General features: G+C 37.9%; 1 protein-coding gene across 5 annotated transcripts in view; it reads right to left on the bottom strand.

The window, feature by feature from the left end:
- EEIG2 (EEIG family member 2) overlaps positions 1 to 24,490 on the bottom strand; it is a 78,754-nt gene that overhangs the window by 23,209 nt on the left and 31,055 nt on the right. For all 5 annotated transcript variants that reach the window (XM_069090488.1, XM_069090485.1, XM_069090484.1 and 2 more), the window contains exons 3-5: positions 22,144 to 22,173; positions 18,591 to 18,707; positions 10,321 to 10,367 (exon numbers count right to left, since the gene is read on the bottom strand). In XM_069090488.1, coding sequence (XP_068946589.1) covers positions 10,321 to 10,367; positions 18,591 to 18,707; positions 22,144 to 22,173 — 194 coding nt within the window. The remainder of the gene's footprint in view (positions 1 to 10,320; positions 10,368 to 18,590; positions 18,708 to 22,143; positions 22,174 to 24,490) is intronic.

Below are 24,490 nucleotides of genomic sequence, written 5' to 3' on the forward strand. Positions count from 1 at the left end.
AGGGGCGGGGGAAGGAGGGAGCCTCAATTTGAATGAATTCCTGTGTTTAGAAATGGGGAAAAAAAAAGGAGAAGGAGCATGGAATAAGTTCTGACTCATACTTTTCTAAGTCTCTGGAATTGCTCACTGTTATCAGTATAAATGACATGCCAATAACTCTCAGGACTCAAAAAGTAAACTCCCGAGTTTCCAAAACACAGTTCAACGGCTGGACTACTCTTGAGGCCATGTGCTTCCAAAGACTGTTCAAACGAACTGCTTTCCATTACAGAAGCCTGCATGCTTGACTAATCATAGCATACAGGTACAAGGATTCATGGTAGCCTGGAGAGACATTAATAATTCTCTTGTTTTATTTTGTTTTCCTGGGCATCAAGCAGAGTATAGGGAAGATGTTTTTCTTTTCCAATGCATGGAAAGTCAGATTCTATTTCCTTTCAGAACCTTATGAAGGTCTATATATATGATATATATATATATATGTATATATATATATATGGTAGTCATTAAACTGTTATACTCATTATTTAAAAAAAAATACTGTTGTACTCATTTTCTTAAAATAGAAAAAAAAATTATTCAGTGAGGCAGTATGATCCAATGGAAAATGACAGAGTTGAGAGTCAGAAAATCTGGGATTTAATCCCATTTTTAAACCTGACCTGAAAAAATCCTTCAAGAAAATTTCTCAGGCTCTTGCAACTCCACAGAGCTCACCACTAGGAAATTTATTCAAATTAAAAACAACAGTAGTCTATAAAGAAACTATGTAGGAAAAAATGTAGCAATGTGATGAAGGATACTATTAATTTAAAACAAAATTTTATTTAGTCCTTAATTTGTATGACTGATTCATTACTTCATATATATAATATATATCTTGTTATCTTTCCTAAATTGCTTATTTTTAATTATATTCCTTCTTTTTTTCTTAACTTTTTAGCACATATAAACATAAGCACTGAAACAGAAAGGTTACAAAGAGAAAATTCACTTCATTATTTTTGGAAATGAAATAACACTGGGGCACTCGACAGCATGGAATTGTTGTGAGAATAAAATACTATTCAAATCACAACATATGGTATTTTTTTTAGTAGTGATGTGAACAAAAAAAAGTGACTTGACAAATAACACTCAGTAGAATAAAATTATCAGGTATAATTTTAGCCATTCATTTATAGAATGATTCTGCAGTAAAATAAGAGAATTTATAATGAAAAAAATATGATCTTAAAATTTCTGTTCTTAATACTGAGTAACTAAAATGGACAAGCTTAATAGCTGATCAGAATAAATAGTATCATTATAAAGACATATAAATGGGGAAAAAAAACCTGGCTGGACATTCAATGAGAGGTAACTGAAGGGCATTCATGTCAACTGGTATCCATACAAGATATGTCAAGAGACAGAGGAAGACCTTCAGCACATCAAGTCAATCACCAGGAAAAGATTAAAGGAGGACAAATCACCCTGGATGGACTAAGATCTGCACTGCAGTGAAGAAGTACCCACACTAATGAGGTCCCAAGTCCATCTAAGTATAGCATACAAATTCTTGTCTTGCTTCAAACTCTCCAAAGTCCATAGCAAATTTACAAAGAGAACAAGATGAAAAACTGTACTATAAATTGGTGAATTTCACTATTAACTGACTGTTAATAACACCCAAAAGAGCATATAAAATTATTACCATCCTCATATTTCATTATGCTATCAATCATCAGTGTTTTATATGGGAAATAGCAAATTATATCTCTAGGTGGTACTAATGATATTACTTTAATTGTAGGAATATAATTTTTAGCTATGATTCTGTTTGATTAGTAAAGACACTTTCAATTCTCTCATGAATGAGGCTCATGCTTGCCATTTTCTTCAAGATAAGAATTATGTATGTATGGCTCCTAACAGTACATTTCGTAGCTCCAACAACTTTTTTTTGAAAACTCAAGTTTTGTCCTGCATCTCATAACTTTTATTTATAAAATATTTGAATTCTAATTATTGCACACCTATTTAAATATGCTATATAATCTTATGAATATTGCTGAAATAATGTAAAGCTCAGTTAACTCACATTTATTTCTATCTTAAATGGAGTTGAAGTATAAATCTGAAATTCAAAATACTCAAATTTACCTATGTCAAAAATGAGAAAGAAACATAAGAAAAAATGTCTTCACAAGACATACATCACATTTCTACTTCATTAAAGGCAGATGGGATGAGGACCTCTGGCTCCAACTCACAAGTGGGGTTGTCAGATATTCTTTATATGGATATAGACCTGAAACAACTTGCCTCCTCACAACTACTCATCAAACAACTTCTCATCTGACGACTACAGGAACTAGGAGAGAAGAGTGCAAAGAATTTGCCGCACCCTGCCCCCCCCCCCCCCCCCCCGCCAAAAAAAAATAAAGGCTTGGTTACAAAGGATCAAATCTAGTAATTATTAATAAATATAACAGGGTGATTCATATTCAGTCAACTAAGTAAAACTGGAATTCTGAGAGTTTAGTTTGCTCAAAATTCCAATATGGTAGCAAAACCATTAGATCAAAGAGTTTGAAAGAGGAAACTTTTTTTTTTTAAACAATTGGAGTTAAGTAACTTGCTCAAGGTTACACAGCCAGTTATTTCTGGGTGTGGTGCTAAGTATCTGAGCCCGGATTCTATCCCCCAGGTTATCCCGACACTGGGGCTGGTGCTCTTACAGAATTTTAAAGGAGGAAAAGGCACTACATCACAAGAATATCTTCCATACATTGGTGGCAATACTTAGTTTTTAAGTTGCTTTCACATACACTATTGTTTTAATTCTCCTAACAACCTTGTCAGCTAAGTAATATGATTCCCATTTCATAACTGAGAAAACTGAGGTTTTGAGAGGTGTGGTGACTTGCTCCAAGCCTCACAGACAGTCAGGGGAATCCAGGTCCTCTGACCCTGGGTTCAGAGCTTGTGCCATGCTGTCAAGTCCCAAATAACAATATAACTTGGCAAATTAGCATGAACATAGCAGGTTTTTACTTCTGTGTGCAGGAGGACAATTTGGGTAGGATGACAACCTAGTGTCCTGAAATTCAAAAACAGAAAATGATAATAATAACTTCACAATGAGACATAATAAAATAAAATTTTCCCTAAACCAATTTGTTTTGGGGGGAAATCACCTTAAACCTTTCTTTGCTACATATCTTAAAATGAGTATAATTCTACACTGATGCAGTAGGTGGATGTTGGCCTTGTAGTCAAGAAGACTTGAGTTCAAATCTTCCCTCAGATCCTTATTAATTATGTGCCCCTGGGCATATCATTTAATCTCTCTCAGTCTGTTTCCTCATAAAATGGGAATAACAGTACCTACATCATCATCATCATCATCTTCATCACCATCATCACTGCTACTGCCACCACAATAGCTAACATATTGCATTTACTATGCGCCAGGCATTGTCCTAAGTGCTTGTACAATGATTATCTCATTTGATCCCTTACAACAACTCTGGGAGGTAGGTGCTATTAATATTGCTATTAATGCCAATTTTACAGATGAGTAACCTGAAGCAAACGGAGGATAAATGCCTTGCCCATGGTCACAAAGCTAGTAAGTGGGGCCAGATTTGAACTCAGATTTTCCTGATCCTAGGCATGGCACTCTACTGTTCTACCTAATTGCCCCTCATAGGGTTGTTTTCAGTATCAAATGGGAGTTTCCTATAAAATGCTTTGCAAACCTCAACACACCATATAAATCCTACTTACTATTAACTAGAAGAATCTTATAGAATTCGACAGGAGTGTTCTTCACATATTTTATTGCAGAAGAGAGAAGAAAAAGTAAGGTAAAAAATAGTTAAACTTAAAAGCCTTCAATGCCCTCTATGGTCTGGTTCTGGCTTTATCTAATATTACACTCAACCCACATACTATCGGAGCTGCAGCCACACCAGTACTTGCCCTCATAGTACATGCCCCCCACTTGTCTGACTCCATGCCTTTATTCACATTGTTCTCAATACTGGAATTCCCCCATCATACACACCTGTTAGAAATCTACCTGTTCATTAAAGTTTAGCACAAATGCAACCTCCTACATGAAGCCTTATTAGCTTCTAGTACATATGGGGCACTGTGATAGTAAGTGCTAAAAAAAACTTGTTGAATTGAATTTCCTGATGTCCCTAGTAGTCCCCACCCCACTCAACCTTGAACTTCAATAGCATTTTCTTTCTTTTTTTTTTTTAAAGCAATCAGGGTTAAGTAACTTGCTCAAAGTTACACGGCCAGTTATTTTGTGTGGGTTTTAAGTATCTGAGTCTGGGACCGAACCCAGGTCTCCTGACTCTGGGGCCAGCGCTCTTACTCACTGCTCCACCTGGCCTCCCCTTTCATTAGCATTTTCTATCCCTCTTAGGCACTCTTAAGGTATTATTTTATATTATACACACTTCTGTGTATCATTTTCCCTTTTAAACTCTAAGCATAATGAAGGTGGCAAGCTCCTGTCTTAGTAAATTCTGAACTTCACCCCCACTGAAGTACTCAGCATGAGGTTCTGTACATAGTTGGATGTTTAATAAATGTTTAACTAAATTAAAGAACTTCCCTCTTGAAAACATATAAGTGTGATACAGAAAATCTGAGAAATAGGTTTTGCAGAAAATCTGAAAGAGCTCTCTGGTAGGAAAGAGAAACTGATGAGCTACAGAAACAATGTGGATGGGATACAGCTTTTCTGCAATGCTAACCCTTAAGACACAAATGTTTTTTATTAACTCTACAATGAACACATAACTTAACCATTCATCCTCTTCAGCAAGCTGAAAGAGGGGTAAAGTCAGGTTGCAGCAGTTTCTGTTTACCCCCAAAAGTACCAAAAAGCAATAGGTGAACTGGAGTAGCTAGTGACTGAACTCCTCTTGCCTTGAAAAATATTTACACTGAAAAAAAAAAATCTATATGCTTACTTTTACTGATCTGAAGAGGCACTAAGTTAATTTAATGTTTAACTAAAGCAAAAATCAAACTACTACAAACCCACAAGAAACGCTATACCTACGTAGGATATTAATCTCCAAGAACAAATTAACATTTAAATTTAAATAGTTGAATAGCACTCAATATGTTTTCATTACTTCAGGGAGCTAAATGAAAAAAAAGAGCACAATTACTGAACCCACTTGTGCTTAAATTTGGTCTGATCTAGCTGAATATATCAAATGCTACATGGTTTTTAAGAACTGCTAGAAAATCATGTCACAGATTTCACAAAACCATTTGGAAATAATTTTTCAGACAGCTGTTGTTACCAAATGGAAAGCTGCATCATAATTTGTCTACCATAGGTAAGAGAATCTGAAATTTTGTGATATGGTCTGTAGTGGATTTTTCATAAAGAAAACATCATTTCAAACAAAACACATTGTGCTTAAATCTTCAGAAAATTTTGCTTCAATACTTCTGACACTACCAATGTAGACTGCAGTTCCTAGCAGGCCCCAAGGACTGGCTGGTGATGGACCTCTCTTCACTAACTGTAGGTAGGCTAGTCATCAGATGACTGTCTCTGGGCCTTTACTCAAAGTCTTTCCATCTTGTTAAGTCCTAGCAGAGCTTGAGCTACATTCTTCTAACTTTTAAGAACCCAAAGTCAGTTCCACACAACAATAAGGCATTAGAGTAAAACTTAAATGGAGGCTTCAGAAATTAATACAAGAATTTTAGAAAAAAATTTCCTTTAATTCACTGCATCCTTAAGATATCAACATATTAAACCATCTAACTAAAATAAAGTCAAGAATACAGCGAAGCCATTAAGTACTCAACTTGCAGTTTCTGAGCTTCAGCTTTTTTTTTTTTTAAACAAGGTGACTTTTGGGATAAACAGATATAGCAGTTCATGGTGAATTCTAAAGGTCCTATAATATTAAGGACACTTACAAGTTCTGTGTGAGTCAACTCTTCCTTGGTTAATCTTAACTACAGCATTTGTTTTGTCAAAAATACCCATACTCTTACATCAGAAATCCCTGGTCTCAATAAAGTGCTACTTCCAAATGGTTTTGAAAAAGATATTCAAAAGGAACAGATTAGACTATCAAGAAGATATGCTCCTTCTTAAGAGGATGGCAACAATGAGAGGGAGGAGAGTATGTGGGCGAAGATCAAAGGAGAGAGAAACAGAGATGAGACTATGGTGGAAATATACCACAGACCATGAGGAAGTGAACAGTGAGCTCCAGGAGTGGCTCATGAAGCTGACAAAGAAGCATAACTTAGAGGCACCATGCCATTGGGAAAGAGCGCGACATGGAGTCAGGAAGCCCTGGGTTTGAAATCTGTCTTTGATCCTCCTCAGGCATCCAGTCTCTCTGAGCCTTAGTTTCCTCATGTCTAAGGCAAGAGGACTGAATGGGATGCTCAAGGAGAACTAGCATGTCTTGACTTTTGTCCTGCCTCTGGACTGCAATGACTGCAAGAGCGACGGAGGCTGAGACTTTGTACAATTCTGGCTCACTTAAATCCTATTCACCTATGAGTCAAGACATCACCTGTGATGTCAATGGTCCTCTTTGAAAAGGAAGGACAAACAGCAACGACAAAGTGAGAACCACATCTCAGGGTTGCTGTGTGAATCAAGTAAGAAGAGATAAAAAGTGTTTTGCAAACTCTAAAATGTTATTTATAGATAGATACATATCTATTATTATTATTATTGTATAGTAGTGATCTGGGCTTCAACTATCCTGCCATTTCCCCATCTTCCATGTGTGCTCTCCTCTCCACTCTCCCACTCTTTCCTTTTCCTTCCCTCTCTCTCCTTCCTTCCTTCTCTCCTTTATCACCCCCTTTTCCCTCTCTCTGATAAAAGCAAAAGAGATTATTGATTGATTCTTGACTTGCCTTGATGACAGTTTCATTATATGAAAAGTGGTTGCAATGAGGGAAACTATTACTCTGGTCCTACAGATCCTGGACAATAAGAGGGAACTGAGGGCTGCAAAAGGATTTCACTGACAAATTTGTTTTTTAAAAAGGCATACACAGATGATGAAAACAAGGGTAGTTAGGTAAAAATGACTATATAAAAGTTACTGGGTGCTATAAAAATGTGAGCAATACAAAAGCCCAAGAGGTGCCAAGGGATTGATAAACGCTAAGGACAATGAAGAAGGGTTTTAAAAAATTATGTTGGGAGCTAGGTGAAGATCCAAGAAGGTATGGAACTGGTATTCAGGGCGGGTAGGATGATGAAAATAACTGACACTTAGAATATGACTTGAAATACATTGCTTCATTTGATTTTCATAATAACACTACGAAGTAGGTCATAGTTCTTCTGGTTTTGGAAGAGGACCAATGACATCACAGGTGATATCTTGATTTACATGTGAATTGGATTTAAATGAGGCAGAGCTACACAAAGTAGTCAGCTTCACTCTCTCTTCAGAGTCACCGTCCAGTGGCAAGACAAAATCAAGATGACTGGTGATGGCTCAGGATGCAGTGGGTGACCCTGGCATCTTCAATGTGTACCCAAGCTCTAAGGGGTCCACACCGCCTGCTGTAGTTAGCCTTCATGGCCACTGGAACAGTGTTCTCAGCTACTTGTTCTTCTGGGGGGGGGTACCCACACCCCCTTAAGTCACGGACAGGTTTGAGTCCTGTTGGTTACCTGTCTGCTGAGGCAGTTTTACCTGTGTGGCCGATGCTCTTAGAGCCAAAGGTAAGAGCTGGGTGTCAGGTAAACACCAAAGGGGGAGTCAGGTAAACACCAAAGGGGGATGAGCAGCCCTGAAAAGGGTTTGCCCTCCCCCCCCCCAGCACTATAGGTATTAACTTCTCCAGAAGTCAAATATCTGCTCTGAGCCATATCTGTAGTTGATAGGCATGAGAGGAAAAATCTGATCTAAGTTTTTCCAGATTACAAATCCAGTGCTCAGAACTATTCAACTATTCTTTTGTCTGCCAAGGAGAATGATCTTTACACTACAAAGTACTGGAAAAACCTGGTTAATAAATGTGTGTTGAGTTGAATCAAAATGATTTAACATGTGCAAGCAATGGGAATACAGAAACAAAGAGGAAAAACAGCTCTCGTATTTAAGAAGCATAAATTCTACTGGGGAAGGGGGAAAGAGAGAGGGAAGAATATAATTTACACAGATAAGTGTGCTACTAGGTAATCTGAAGAGGGAGAGAGGATTAACAACAATGGGGCTCACGTGTGTGATCCCTGAAGGAAGGCACAATAGGATCCCTGCGAGCAGACAGAAGTGGATGGATGCAAAAGGGTGAAACTGAAAAGGCTAGGGAACCGAAAGGAAAGAGAAGGCATAACAGAGGCATGAGACAATGATGCCTGCCATGTTGTGAACCCAGGTGACCTGAGTTAGGGCTGAATTGCTTCACTGTGAATTGAAACAAAAATAAATGAGGCTATAATACAAAATACATTGTTAAGGTTCTGATGTACAAATTTTCACAACAGGCAATTAAAGTATGTGTTAGGCTCCTATGGTGCACAGAGCACTGTGCTAGAGGCAGGGTGAAATAAAATTTAGGTAAGTCAAGGCACTGCCTTCATGGAGTTTACCATCCTAAGAAAAGGATATGATACATATTTGTAAAATGGCCATTGTGTGTGTAGTAAGTATTAGTGAAAGAGATCCTATTTAGAACATGTACGACTGAAAAAATGTGGTCTGTCACTCGGTGAGGTATAAGGGATGGACATCTTTAGTACTCTACTGGGATCCAAAGGAAGGTCTCTACCATCATTCTCTATGGAAGATTTATGAAAAGACATGAACAAGAATGGTACTGAATGAGCATAGTTACATTTTGTACTGGTGGTAGAAGTATCTCACTAGCTGTGTGACTCTGAGAGAATTACTTAACCTTTGCTTGCCTCAGTGTCCTTATGTGTAAAATGGGGAGAATAGCACCTGCCACCCAAGGTTGCTATGAGCATAAAATGGGACGATGCTTCTAAAGTATTCAGCACGGTGCCTGGCACAAGGTAGGCACCATATAAATGTTCACTCTCACTTTAATATCAATGAAATCACAAATCCATCCAAGTACAGGAAAGCATTTCTGGAGTGGGGGAGTGCAGGGGGGTGGGAGGAGGGGTTTGAGACAGGTAGGAAAGTCCAGATCTGTGATTTCACTGGTGAAAGGAAGGAAATTTCAGGGAGGAAACTCTCCCTGACAATTCAGATCCACTCTTTTATAATTTATACTCTTTAGGAAAATGCTTGGAACCATTGAGAGAATAAAAAATGACCTGTCCTGACCAGGTCATTCAGCTAGTATGTATTAGATATATAAGACTTTAATCTAGGGATTAAATGTAGGACTCTATAAAGCAGGCTCTCTATTCACTTTGCCATACTATCTCTCTAAATATATATTATGAGCATTCCTAAGTAATTATTGCTCTTATCTTGGGTTCATATTGCCTTCTTTGAAATTTAAATAACTAATATGTGTCTAGACCAGAGGTTCTTAACATGGGACTGTGAATTTGTTTTTTACAACAATATTCTGGGAATCCTTTCCACAAGTAGCATCCCAGTCTCTGCTTGAACACTTCCCCTGATGGGGAAAAAAATTACTTCAATTCAAAAGATACTTTTAAAGTAATCTAATCAAGATCACCATCCTTGGAAAGGCAGTAGGAATCATTTGCCCTGTGACTTCAGTCACCAGACACTGCTGTAGCTCCTTCCTGGCCATTATGTCCTCATAAGACCCAGGGGTTCTTAACCTGCAGCCTGAGAATTTATTTTAGCATTCTGATAACTGCATTTCAATAAAATGGAATGCAGTGCAATTCTATGCATTTTATTTTATTTGTGTTATCTTCCCCATAACTCCCTGAGGGTAAGGGCAGTTTTTGTACTGCCAGTGCTTAGCACAGTGCCCATCATATATATGGTAAGTGCTTAAAAGATGGATGAATTTCATTTCATTTCATTCATTCTTAAGTGCCCACTATCTCAGTGGACAAAGGAGTCCATTTCACTTTCAGACAGCTCTTATTGTCAGAATGGTCTTTCATATACTGACAAATATGAATCTATAAGAGACATCTTAACAGGTAGATCAAAGGAGACAAAAGACCTATCATCTCAAAATAAAACAAAATTATTTTTTAAAGTGAGTTTCCAGGAAGATTCTGAATATTCCTTAATTTTTTCTGGGTTGTCCACATAATACAAATTTAAATATAAACTTTAGGCATATCATTCATTATTAATACTTCAACAGAAAGCCCAATGCACTTATTGTCCATTAACTTACGTTTTAAAACATGGATCACCAGACATGAGCTGCATACTGATCAAGACCTAAGGATGACAAAAACAAATAATGTTTAAAGAATGCATCTAATATACATGGAGCTTCTTTACGTCTACTACATAAAGCCAATTTAAATGACTGCTTTATATTGACAATACTTTCTGGTATCAATCAACATGAAATTTAATGTTAAAAACCTAACAGACTCAGGGCGGCTAGGTGGTGCAGTGAATAGAGTACCGGCCCTGGAGTCAGGAGGACCTGGGTTCAAGTCTGGCATCAGATACTTAACACACACAAAAAACCTAGCCATGTGACCTTGGGCAAGTCACTTAACCCCAATTGCCCTCCAAAAAGCAAAAAAAAAAAAAAAAAAGAACCCAAAACCTAATAGACTCAGAGATGGGAGCAGAGAGGACCAAAGCAAAGACAGGTATTCCACCAGTATATTTTCTCTCAGTGATGTGAGTCCATGCTTTCATTTATCTGTGCATGCCTTAGAGTCAATTAAGAAAAACTAAACACAAGAACAAAGTAATCACTTAAAAGAGGAAGGGGAATAGAAAAAAAAAAAACCTTTTACAAACAATTCAGAAAAGATAATATTGGAAGAAAAAGAAACAACTTTTTTTTTGCCTTTTTTTGGGGGGAGGGCAATTGGGGTTAAATGACTTACTCAAGGTCACACGGTTAGTTAAGTGTTAAGTGGCTGATCCCAGATTTGAACTCAGGTCCTCCTGACTCCAGGGCCTGGTGCTCTATTCACTGCGCCACCTAGCTACCCCAAAACTTAACTCTTATAACTCTAAATGTGAATATATTAAACAATCCAATAAAACAAAAGGCGTGACAGATGAGATAAGAGAACAAAACTTCATAATTTAGTGCTTATAAGAAAAATATCTAAAACACAAAGTCATACAAAGAATAAAAATGAGAAGCTGGAACAAAATTTGTTATGCATCAGGCAAATCCAAAAAAGTAGTAGTTGCAATCATGCTATCAGACAAAGCAAAACTAGAAAGTCTAACTGGAGGGCAGGGTCATGGGCTCCAGGGCCTCTATTTAAGGAGTCTCAGCACTTCTCCCAATTTCTCACCAGCTATACTACTGTTGGACTTCTCTCTTTTCCCCAATAAAGATACCTCCCCTTTCTCTCTTCTCCATTCTGCATTTGCAGCTTCCTTTTGTGTGCTGTCACCCCCCCCATCAGACTGTAAGGTTTTTGAGGGCAGGGATTGTCTGTTTTTGTTTGTATCCCCAGAGATCAGCACAGTGCTTGGTGCATAGTAGGTCTTTTAAAATGTTTATTGACCAAAAGATAAACAAAAAACATAAACAACACACCCACATTAATACTAAACTTAGATAACATAAAGCAAAAATTAAATGAATTGCAAAAAGACATACATAAGGAGTAACATGATAATAGGGAGGAGACTTTAATATTCCTCTTTCAAGAGAATAAACAAAGATAAACAAAAGGTAAAGAATTAAACAAATTACTGGAGAAATTAGACCTAAAAGCCTTATGATGGAATCACTTAAAAATGGCACATTTACAAAAACTGACCACTAAAGTACAAAGAAATTGCAAATGAATATAAAAAGGCAGAAATACTAAATACATCCTTCAGAGACCACGATGCAATAAAAAGAGTAATCAATTTCGGGAGCACAAATTAAAAACACAAAGCTAAACAGAGACTTGATAATGATATCATTTGGTCATGCTCAGGCTTCTCCCACATAGCATGAAGTGAAATACTACAACATGCTAGAGTGCTTCTGCTCCTTTCGAGTTTTACAGGCAATTTTCTGATGCTGCCCTCAAACTGTGTTACTCCCATATAGATGCAGCAGTTGTCTACCGTACTTACAATCATATGAGTCCAAGCTTTCCATAAGCAATTTTTATGGAGTATGTAATTTTTATTGTATGTGGGATTTGACATTAGTTTATATTGGTCGGTCAATCACTTTCTCATTCACATCTTCTGAAATAAAACCAACTTTACTTGCCCCATTGTACCCTTTAGCTACTGTCTTCTCCCTCGCCCTCCTTTCACTGTTGGACTTGACAACACCTGCTGCCTCTGTTTAACTGGCTTACAGAATTATAAGACGTGAGAGTTAGAAGGAATTTAGAGTTCTAACCCTTTATTTTACAGATGAGGAAAATGTGGCTCCTAGCTGGTCAGTGGCTGGCGGGCTGTTGCAGGCACTTAGTAGAGTCTGAATGAGCACCCCATTCTCTTGACTGCCATTTCAGTGTTCTTTCCACTAGACCATGAGTAGCCCAATTGGCTCAAGAAGCTGAGCAGCTTCACGGAGAGGAGCATTTACAGAGCCTGATTTGAAAGTTCAGCAAGTACAAAGAAGCCTCAACGTCTTAGTCCAGCCTGTCTTTCAGTCACTGGGCCCATTTCAACTATAAGCCTATCTGGGATTCATAGAACGGAGGACTCAATAATGTTCTTCATCATACAAAGTGTGGTGGTACGGTGAATACCGTAAGCAATTTGCTCCCCATTTCTTCTTCAATGGTCTTTAATCTAGGTTTCAATTCATTAGTAAAAATGCATTTCCCAATGTCTCCTTATTTTCAAATGCAATTGTTTCTCTTCAATCTTCATTCTTCCTGATGTTTCTGTTGTATCTGATGAACTGTTGACTACTAACTCCATTCTTTCTTGAAATTCTCTCCTCTTAGCTTCTATACATCCTTTTGACCACTTCTTTCTTCTTTTCCTTCTTCTACCACTAACTATAGGCAGGATTCAGTACTTCCTTGGTTACGCTCTCTTTACTATTTCCTGATATGAACTTTGCATTCAGGTCAAGCCCTGCTTAACTTTCCCAACTGTCAAGTTTTGCTCATCCTGTTCCCTCCATCTGGAATTTCCTTATCCTCTCTTTTATACATATCTAAGTATTACCCATCACTTAAAGTTCAATTAAAGTAGTACCTGTTCCAGGAATCCTTCCCTGACCATTTCAGGTCACAGTTATTTTTCTGTTCTCTAGATTCAACCATACCTGATGGAGCTGAAGCTATCAAACTCTATCTATCTATGACAGATACTGATAGAGAAATACCATCAAGGCTAGTGGGGGGGTGGGAAGAACATGACAGGCTGGGCCAAGACTTTACCTGGAGTTCTGTAGTCAACTATTTGCTTGCTATTTTTAACTATTTCGATAAGAAGGAGTTAAGTTCAGTTTTTTTTATGCTGCCAAAGGCCTAAAAGTGCTGTCAATCCCCTAAATTTTGGTGTCCTAGGGCAAAACCTGAGCGGCCCTGTTCACTGATCACACCACTTCATCATACTGCCTAGAATTATTACTTAACTATTTCATGTGTAGTAGTTTGTCTTAATCTCCCTAACTAGATTATGAGCTCCTGTAGGGAAGAGAAGGATCTTATCTTACATGCTCTTTTGTATTCCCCTCAGTGATCAATAAAGAAACGGTGACTGGTGACTTTCCAGATCTTCAATTACCACCTTCCCTACCACCACCATCATCATCATAGTTGAAATTTATACAAAGTTTTAAGGTTTGCAAAGCATGTTACATCAATTATCTCCTCTGATTGATTACAGATGAGGAAATGGAAACTCAGAGAGGTTAAGTAATTCACTCACTGTCATATATAAATGTCAGAGGGCAAGGTCTGAAATGAGGTTTTTCCCAACTCCAGATGCAGTGTTCTTTTTTTTTTTTTTTTAAAGCAATTGGGGTTAAGTAAATTCCTCAAGGTTACATGGCCAGTTATTTTGTGTGGGTGCTAAATATCTGAGGCTGGAACCGATCCCGGGTCTCCTGACTCCAGGGCTGGTGCTTTTACTCACTGCACCTGGCCACCCTATTTTCTTTTTTTTTTATTTGCTTTTTGGAGGGCAATTGGGGTTAAGTGACTTGCCCAAAGTCATATGGCTAGTAATTGTGTCAAGTGTCTGAATCTGGATTTGAACTCAGGACTCCAAGGCCAGTGCTCTATTTACCACGCCACCTAGCTGCCCAAATATTGTACATGGCACTTTTTTTTTTGAGGGCAATTTGGGGTTAAGTGACTTGCCCAAGGTCACATGGCTAGTTTTTGTGTTACCGTGTTTCCCCGATAATAAGACACTGTCTTATTAAATTTTTTGGACAGAAAAACACCAGAGGGCTTATTTTCAGGGGAGGGCTTATTTTAATGAACATTGACAGCAATTTTAATAAACAGGTAAATGTGAACAAAAAAATGTACCTTTATTCAATAAGCAAATCACTGGGGAAGAACAGGATGACGCGCTCACTGCTGCAGCTCTGATTGGATGCAGCTCGGAGCGCGGCGTGTGTTTCACCCGGCGGGGGAGACGGGGCATATAGAGGGTACCGTAATGTAGCGTGTAGCGCAGGGGATCACCTTCACTACAGTAGCAATCTCAATAGGGCTTATTTTCGGGGGAGGGCTTATTTTAGAGGAATCTTACAGAAATGCTGGTCTTTCTTCTTTTTTCAGTAATCTTACAATACTTTATATATAAAATATCAAAGTCAGGGAAAATTCTTCCCATTTAAGAAATATGGAAAAACTGGACTGAGAAGCTAATCTATTGTCAATATAAAAGTCAAGACAGAAATAAGCCATAATCTAAGTTCCTAATTATTTGTTCATGCTTCTCTATAACCACAGGTTAACCCCCCTCCCCCAACAATCTTATGTGTGCAAAACCACACATTATAAATGAACATCCCTCCACCTTTCACTCTGTCACCATTTCTCCTATGGTATCCATTATCTCTTTTTTTTAAAAAAAATTTTCAAATGCTTTATTAATTTCTGATTTTACATCATTCATTTCTGCCAGATTTTGAGTTACAAATTTTCTCCCCATTTTTCCCCTACCCACCACCCCAAATGTCCCACAGGACATCCCCTTCTCCAATCTGCTCTCTCCCATATTTTCTCCCATACCCCTTTCGACTTTCCAGTAGGGCATGGTGGATGTCTATGCCCCAGGGCCTGTGTATCGGTATCCATTATCTCTTATGTAAGGTATGATGTAGTTAGACAGATTTTATATATATATATATATAAATGGGATATATATCCCATCTTCAGAATTAGACAGCTACAATAACCTGAATGAGGGCAACTCTCTGAGTTAACGGTATTTCTGTCTGTCTTCCTCCTCTATTCCACAGCTTCTTTTCTTCATTTACGTCTTTAGGACCAATCCCTCCTTTCAAGTTTAAATCAATTTTCTTAGTAGACCACATATGGGAAGGGAAGGCCAAAGACCTTTTATAATGAGATTTCAGTAGAGCCTTAGACAGTCTCTTATATTCTTGTAGACAAGATGGAGAAATGTAGACTGATTTGTAGTTGGCTGAATGACCAAATGCAAAGACTTTTGGTTAGTAGATAGAGATCAACCCAAGGAAAGTTTCTAATACTAAAGGACTATTTGATATGTTTATCAGTGACTTGGGTGAAGATATAGAAGGCAAATGTATAAAACTTTTAAATGACAAAACTGGAAGGGACAGGTAATATGCTAGATAGCAGAATCAGGATTTTAAAAAAATTTGTGGGATAGAATAGGCTGAAACTAGCAAGACTACAACATTTATCTCTATGAAATTTCAAATTCTACAATTTAGGCAAAATGAGGGAGACAATTCACATGTGACCTAGGCACTTTAGCTAACTATGAATTTTAATCAGTTAACCTTATGACATGGTTTAAAAAAAAAATCTGACACAAACTTAAGAGGAGACTACACTTAACAGAAGTGTATATACAAGGGAAATAATAGGGAACTTTACCTTGACAAATATTGTGTTCAGTTCTGGGTGTCATATTTTAACAAGGAAATGGGCATAATGAAATGTATCTAACAGAGTCCTACAGAGAAAACTGTTAATCCTGCCACATAAAAAATGGTTGAAGAAACTGAGCCTAGAAAAGAGAAGATTTAGGAGAGACATGATAGTTATTTTCAAAGTATTTGAATATCTGTTAGGTAATAGTAAATCTATTTTGTGTTCTTAGTTCTACCTTTCAGAGCTAACAAGAAGTTCCATTGGGTCACATTTTGGCTCAAAATTAAAAAGAATAATCTGATTACAACCATTAAAAAATTAAATGAACGGCAACAAGTAGATAAAGCACTGGACTCAAGTTCAGGAAGTGCTGGGTTCAAGTGTTGCCTCTGGTTATGAACAAAGTTAATGAACTTTTCTGTGAACTAGGCAATTCCTTAAGATGGTTATAGACAAACTGCCAACCCACATAAAAGGAGTTTCCATACTGGAAGCTCCTCACACTGTCAAAATCCTAAGTCTGTACCACCCTATTTTCACAAAAATGAAATGGGCTTTGTGGGGTAGTGAGCTCCTGTCACTGGAAATATTTAAACAAAGTTAAACTAATTCTCTCCAAGACGCTGTGAAGGGAATTCATGTGCTGGACAGGAGGCTGGATTTCTATGATTCTTTGTCTCTCAACATTTCTCCTTCAAACATTACTCCGGGGGCGGCCAGGTGGCTCAGTGACTAAGAGCACCGGCTTCAGTGTTGGGACGACCTGGAGATTGAATCCCGGGCTGAGACACTCAGCACCACACCCAGAAATAACTGGCCGTGTAACCTTGAGCAAGTTACTTAACCCCGATTGCTTAAAAAAAAATAAAATAAACATTACTCCGGACATTTCCTCCTTTTTAATTTGAATTAAAATTGAAGCTACTTTAGCCAAAATGGATAGTTCAGGGGTGGTGAAACTGCAGCCTCAAGGTCACACGTGGCCCTCCAGAGCTTCAATTTGAGTGTGGCCCTTTGACGGAATCCAAATTTCACAGAACAAATTCTCTTAATAAAAGGATTTGTTCTGTAAAACTTGGACTCAGTCAAAAAAAAAAATCTAGAAAGTCACATGTGGCCCTGAGGTCACAAGTTCCCCACTCAGTGATTGTTCCTATAGGGATAAGCTCTTCTATTAGTTCGCTTGTGTTTTATTGAATCACTAATTCATTTGTTCAGTTTCCTGACACAGGTACTCCATTTTCACAAAGTATGGTCATTTATTCACAAGAAGAATATTCTCTTTTGCCCTGTTTGTTCCTTCACTTAAGCATGCAAGTACAGAGGCTTCCTACATTATGAGAGACAGCTGACCTCTTTACAGAAATGTTCTCTCAATCCTTCCTAGCAAAAGAGCATTTGGCCTTTCTGCATCTCTAAGAAAAGGCGGAAACAGTCACAAGGTCAATCTCTATGCCTTTTTAATAGGAGGCACTGGGCAAACAAGCACCCCTGAGATTCAGTTGTACAATGTTTATCCAATGAATGCTTAGGTGGCAAGGCCCAACTGGAGACGGTTTCACCGAGCCTCCAAGCCTCCTCAGTTATCTTGTTCAGAAAGGTCTTCGGTTCCTTGGCAAAATCTAAATAGACTGTACGATTACCAGAAGTACTTGTCAACAGTAGAAGGGCAAAAAGGTTATTTCCACATGTCACTGCAACAGCTACCTTACTACCTTTCCAGCCTCCTCTCAGTCTACAGTAGTTGAAAGCATCCTGTTCCTTCTACCAAGTCCCTGATGGATTGGTCTCACAACCAGACTCTGCTGTCAACCAGAAATCCACTCCAGCTTTGCTCTCTCTCATTTTATTACCTAAGTTGTAATGCTCCCTCTCTATTGCCATTATTTGCCCCAGATAGCACTGCTCTCTGCTGCTATGGTTCATCCCTGCACATGAATCCCACAAGGAGGAGTTGACATAGATCAAGTCTACTTTGCATTTACATGTCCACATACATTCTAAGGAATCACTTTTCAGAGGTTTGTAGGCACTTTGTAATGTCCAATGATGACTTCTCCACCATTCCTAGAAGTGACCTTTTAAGGCATAACGATCTCTTTCCATATGGTTAGGGCACCAAATGAGGCATGTGAGGTTCCGCTAAAGGAACACTGGTTGTGCCTGTTTACCTCAGTGACTTAGGCCAGGCTAGTCCACCTGGTGAAGGCTTCCATGGTTTCGACTAGATACTCTTCTTTGTTTCATTCTGGTTTTGTGGGCTCGTCTTTGGCTGTTTCACTCCTAGAGCCCTCAAGGAGATAGTGTGACACTGTGGAAGTCAAATTGTATTTTGGGTGGTGATGCTGGCCATTACTTGAAAATATGCACTTATGTTTATCAAAAAGGAGAAAATGGCATCCATTTCTATTTAACATCTGTATATACATATACACAAATGAAAGTTGCTTACTTTAAGAATAGAATTATCTTGTCTTGTATTTTTGGTATCATAACCTTCTAGTAAACAGCGACGAGTGGTATTTCCTGATCCAGCAAACTCTGCTAGGTTTAGATCTGCAAAGCCCAACTATGAAGAAAAAGGAAAATATTAGAATATTTCATCTTCTATAATATTTTGCTAATGAACAAATTTGTCTATGATAGACATTACCCTTGTATAGAAAGCACTTTATAATTTTTAAAATTATAAATTTAAATTTACTCCACAAAATACTATCATTTGATCCTCACATCTACTCTATGAGGTAATTAAAGCAAGTATTAACATCCTAATTTTAAGATGAAGTTACTGAGACATATAGCAGAAAAGTGATTTGCTCAAGGTCAAAGAATGAGAGGTGTCATGGCAGAGTAGATGAAGAGCTAGCCTCGAAGCCAGGAGCGCCCAAGTTCCCGCCTCTAACCCATTCTGCCTATGTCACATGGGGAAAGCCACAACATTTCAGTGCTCTAAGTAACTCTCTAAGGCTCTAAGGTACAGAGAAGGTAGAGGGAGTTTCCTTACCTGGGAGTTCCCTGTACCAATGAATTCACAGGTCCAACTGCTACTCCTATTCCATACAGATAATAAGTGATGAAGCCAGGACCAAACCTCAGGTCTCCTGACTCTCTCCAACTGTTTGTTCTTATTATCCTACCTTCTAGTCCAGAAAGTTCATTATTTCCAGAAAAAATTGCTATTCTTTCCCATCTTTCCTGATCCCAGTTCATCTCTACCTCACAGTTCACTGCCACTGCTTTTTGGTATCAAATGGCTTAAGATGGCACAGCTTTCACCCTCCACTCCACCCACCAATCAAGTGGTCCAAATGCTTTACCTGGTAACAACTTCTGTATTGCCAACAACTATAAGATGTGCTATTCTGACTACCTCTTCAGGCCCCTCTCAGTTTACAGTAGTTGAAAGCATTCTGTTCCTTCTACCAAGTCCCTGATGGACTGGCCTGGCTTCAAACCCAGCCTCTGCTGTCAACCAGAAACTCACTCCAGCTTTGTTCTCTCTCATTTTGCTGCCCAGGTTGTATTCCTCCCACTCTGCTGTCACAGTTATCTGCCTGTTGTGGCATGTTCCTGCATTCTCCCTCTAGCTCCTACTGTAACTTGGTGCCATCCTTTTACTTCCTTAGGGATAAATACAAAATCAAGTCCACTTTCCATATCAAAGGACATAAAAGTTAAATTCTTAAAGTGAAAATATTGTATCTTCAAAAAATCAAATACCTGTTGCCATCACTAGAATATTCAAGAAAAACTAAGAATAACAAATTAACATCTATGGTTAATATAAATTATCACCAGAATTAACATATAAAAGAAACCAGAGTCATTAAAAAAAAAGTATTAAGATTCTATTTACTCGGTGATGTACTGTTTTAGTGGCTTCTTGGTGGTGCAAAGCTGGTTCAACAAAAGACAAAATAAGCTTCTAGGCTAATATGGAGGGTCATAGAACAGTATGCAATCAATCACTAACCATTTATCTAAATCCTGCTATGTTCCAGACACTACACTAGGCACTAGGGATATAATGACAAAGTCTATCACAAGGAGCTGACAACATATATAAACATGCAAAATACATACAAGGTGATTTTGCAAGGCTTCAGCAGTTGAGGGTATAAAGAAGGGCTTCATGTGGCTTTATCTTGAAAGAATAGGGATTGAGGAAAGAAGCAAGTGCACACTAAGCTGGAGGGATAGTCAAAGGCACAGGAAAAGGAGATATAATTTCATGTATAAGGAACAATTAATAGACCAGTTTGGAAAGACTACAAATTGAGGGAAATGAAGTAATAAGTAATAAAATTGGAAAAGCAGAGTTGAGGCAGGTTGTGAAGGGCTCTAAACGCCAAATAGAGGAGTCTGTAATTGATCCTCAAGGAAAAATGGGGAGCATCTGGAGTGAATTAAATAGGAGAGGGGCATGGTAAAATTGGCATTTTAAGAAAATTACTTTGGCAGCTGTCTGGAAGATGGATTGAAATACAGAGAGACCTGTAAGGAGACTACTGAAAAACCCCAGATGAAGGGTGATAAGGGTCTGAACAAGGGTGAAGGCTGAATGAAAAAAGGGGCAGATGTGATAGATATCATGTAAGTAGAAATGACAAGATAAATAGGGTGAGGGGCACTGAGGAATCAAGGAGAAAATAGGTTGTGAACCTGGGAAGATTGTGGTCCTTTCAAAAGTAAAAAGGAAATTCAGAAGAGGAAAAAGATGATCGAATTGTTTCAGATAGTAGTACTATTGCATGTTAGAGCATGAGATGGCTATGGGATGTCCAGTATCCAGTTGGTGATATGGGAGTAAAATTCAGGAAGAGAGACTAGGGCTAGAGATATAGATCTAATAGTCATCTGCTTAGAGATAATGATTAAACCAATGGGAACTGATAAAGTCACAAAACAGGGTAGAGAGGGAAGAAGGCCAAGGACAGAATACTGAGGTATACCCATAGTTGGGGGGAAGGGGAAGACAGTGTGTGGAAGGAATAATGTGAAAATGTTCTAGCAAATGAGGCTGAAAAGAAATGCTTACAAAGGTGGGAAAAGAAAGAAGAGAATCAGTGTCAGGAAAACTCAGAAGAGAAAGCATGTGCTCAAAAGTATGCAGTGTTATAGGGAGGTCAAGAAGGATGAGGACTGAGAAAAGTTCACTAAGTTTGCAACTGAGAAACCACTGTGACCTTTGGAGAAAGCTGTTTCAGTGGAGTGGAGAGGCTGGAAACTAGACTACAAAGGGTTGAGGAAATGAATGACAGAAAGGGAAATGGAAGCAATGAGTACAGATAATTCTTTCTCAGTGTCTGCCTCAGAAAGAGAGGAGAGAAAAAGAATAAGTTGAGGGGGTGATAAAGTCTCCTTTGCTTCCACACATTAAGTTATAGGTACTGTCTATCTTTGTATCCCATGATATTGTAATTTCACACAATGAATAATACCAAATGCTAAATCCACTGAACTTCTGGGGTCCAGTGCAGGGCTACAAAAATGTCTGAGGTCTTAGGGAGTTATGTGCGTGATAATCACATGGTCATTTTCACAGCCCAAGGATTCACTGGTGATTGCAGAAATGCATGTATCCATTGGAGACATGCTAACACAGGACTAAATCAGTTTATATTACATCCACCAGAACTAGGAAGTTTCCAAGAGTTGGCATTTTAAGATAATAGGACTTACAAAAGGAAGGGTATAAACATTTCACTTCAAAGCTCAAGCACCAAGTAGCCACAAACATATCCACATTACCCTCATGAAAGTTATTAGGTTTTAACCATTTTTTTTTCTATACTTATGGGACTCTCTCTAATTTCTTTGTCTTCCTTTGTTTATGCTGTTGGGACAATTAATTGTTTTACAGTTAAGTCTTCAATCAGGAAGTGGCACATGTAGTTGAGATAAAATTGCATCTTGAATTGCTCAAATTTTAGGCCTATAAATAGCAATAAGGAATAAACAATTTTTAAAAACCATTACGTTAGAGAATATTATCTATTTACCTTTGCATAAGCCTTTCCTCCTTTTAATTCCTGCCAAAGACATAAAATACAACCAGAAAATAATTATTTACCAAAGCCTTAAAATATTATATATCAAAGAAACCACTATCATATGCATATTTCATAATAAAATGCCAAAATATCATAAGAGACTTTAATTGCAAACAAAATGTCTGAGAAAACAAATGTCACATATAGCAGGGTCTTTTTTGGTGGGGAAAGAGGAAGGCAATCACATGAACAATATGTATGTATCCATCTGAGGTGTACTACCCTGAATTAACCAGAATTTTCCTAGGATTCAACTTGTATGAGAAAGATGAAAATAACATGAAAAAACTGATAATAAGGATTTAATCAAAGAAGGCAGCTTAATGGAAATGCTCTGGACTCTTGCAATAATGTGAAAGAAAGAAAAAACTATGTTCATTATATTCTACCTAAAACAAATAAAAAAGTACTAATACTTTTTAAAGTTTTCAGTGACAAAGGTTACAACAAAAAAAGGTTTTCTGATTAGTCATTAACTAAAACACTCCTACTCCTTGGCTATTTCTGTCAATTAAGGTTTTACTATATGTAGATTTTATAGTCTACTTGGAAACATAACCATTTGAAGATAAATTGGAAAGGGCTTAATGGGCCCTCTTCAAATTAAGCACATTAAAAAAAATCAACTGTAGTAATCTGCAAGAGGATTTATAGTAAAGTAAATGCCAAACATCAGAACAGTAGAGCAAAGTTACAAGTTGTGATTTTCAACAAATGTTTGTTGAACTAAATTTGAGGCAAACTAAACAAAATAATGAACACAACAGAAGGTAGCGAGTACAAACTCAAACACTGGTAACAACTTGGATCATTCATGACTTAGATTATTTAGAAGTATTCATGTCTGCACATAGGTACAAGTAAATCTTGATGCACAAGAAAACACCATACGACCTGCCCTACAACTAACAATATATTGCACTGTTATTTTAACACAAAGAATAAGGTAAATAAACACAGTGCAATATGATAGAGGATACCCCTCTCAAAAGACTTTCCTTTTAAGAATGAACAACAAAACCTATCAACACAGTGACTAAAATACAAAATTCATCTTCTGCCTATACTTTAATGATAATTTCCTATTTATGTGCTTTAGTAATTCCAAGTCTAGTACCTCTTTAAAAGTTTGATTAATATTCTATTTTTTAAATGCTTAAACAATAATTAGAAAGGAGAGCTTATTTTAATTCTGATTTCAGTAACAGGTTTATACAAACTCAAATTTACTAGCTGAAATTGTACTTTTGGCCTAATACCAAAATATAGTTATCCAAAATAAGATAACACTTACAATTTACAAAATGCTTTCAAATACATTATCTCATTTGATCCTCTCAACAAAACCATGAATTAGTTAGGGTAGGAATTATTACCCTAATTTTACAGATGAGGTAATTGAATCTTTTTTTTTTTAAAGCAATTGGGGTGGGGCGGCCAGGTAGCAGAGCGAGTAAGAGCACCGGCTCCAGTGTCAGGCTGACCTGGAGATTGAATCCCGGGCTCAGACACTTAGCACCCACCCAGAAACACCTGGCCGTGTAACCTTGAGCAAGTTACTTAACCCCAATTGCTTAGGGGCGGCCAGGTGGCTCAGCGAGTAAGAGCACCGGCTCCAGTGTTGGGACGACCTGGAGCTTGAATCCCGGGCTCAGACACTCAGCACCACACCCAGAAATAATAATAACTGGCCGTGTAACCTTGAGCAAGTTACTTAACCCCGATTGCTTAAAAAAAAAAAAAAGCAATTGGGGTTAAGTAACTTGCTCAAGGTTACACGGCCAGTTATTTTGTGTGGGTGTTAAGTATCTGAGGCCGGAACGGATCCCGGGTCTCCCGACTCCGAGGCTGGCGCTTTTAATCACTGCGCCACCTGGCCACCCCAGAGGTAACTGAATCTTAAGATTGTTAAATGACTTGCCAAGGTTACATAGCTAATAAGTAGAAGCAGCAGGATCCGAACACAAATTTTCTGACTCTCCAGTTATCCTTGTTTTAGTAAAGTAGATTTAACTATGTGGGTGAAAGAAAATTAAAGCTGTCTACTTCATTTCAAACAGAGAGTCAGTAAGAAGACTAAAATGCATCTCTTTTGATCTAGCATGAAAGAGTAAAATATCCAAGCTTATTTAAGGTCCCTTTAGATAAATTTGTTTTTTTTTCTGTCTTCTAAAGGTACTAACAGATTGGGGGAAGGGGTATTCAGTAGGCTTGCTGTTTTGGGTTGGGGGTAGGGGAAAGACAGGGAGAAAACATTGTAACTCAAAATCTTGTGGAAATGAATGTTGAAAACTAA

Source organism: Petaurus breviceps, unplaced genomic scaffold (assembly GCF_028583685.1).
Source record: "Petaurus breviceps papuanus isolate PSGF00001 unplaced genomic scaffold, PetGlider_PUasm1.0 186, whole genome shotgun sequence".
NCBI lineage: Eukaryota > Metazoa > Chordata > Mammalia > Diprotodontia > Petauridae > Petaurus > Petaurus breviceps.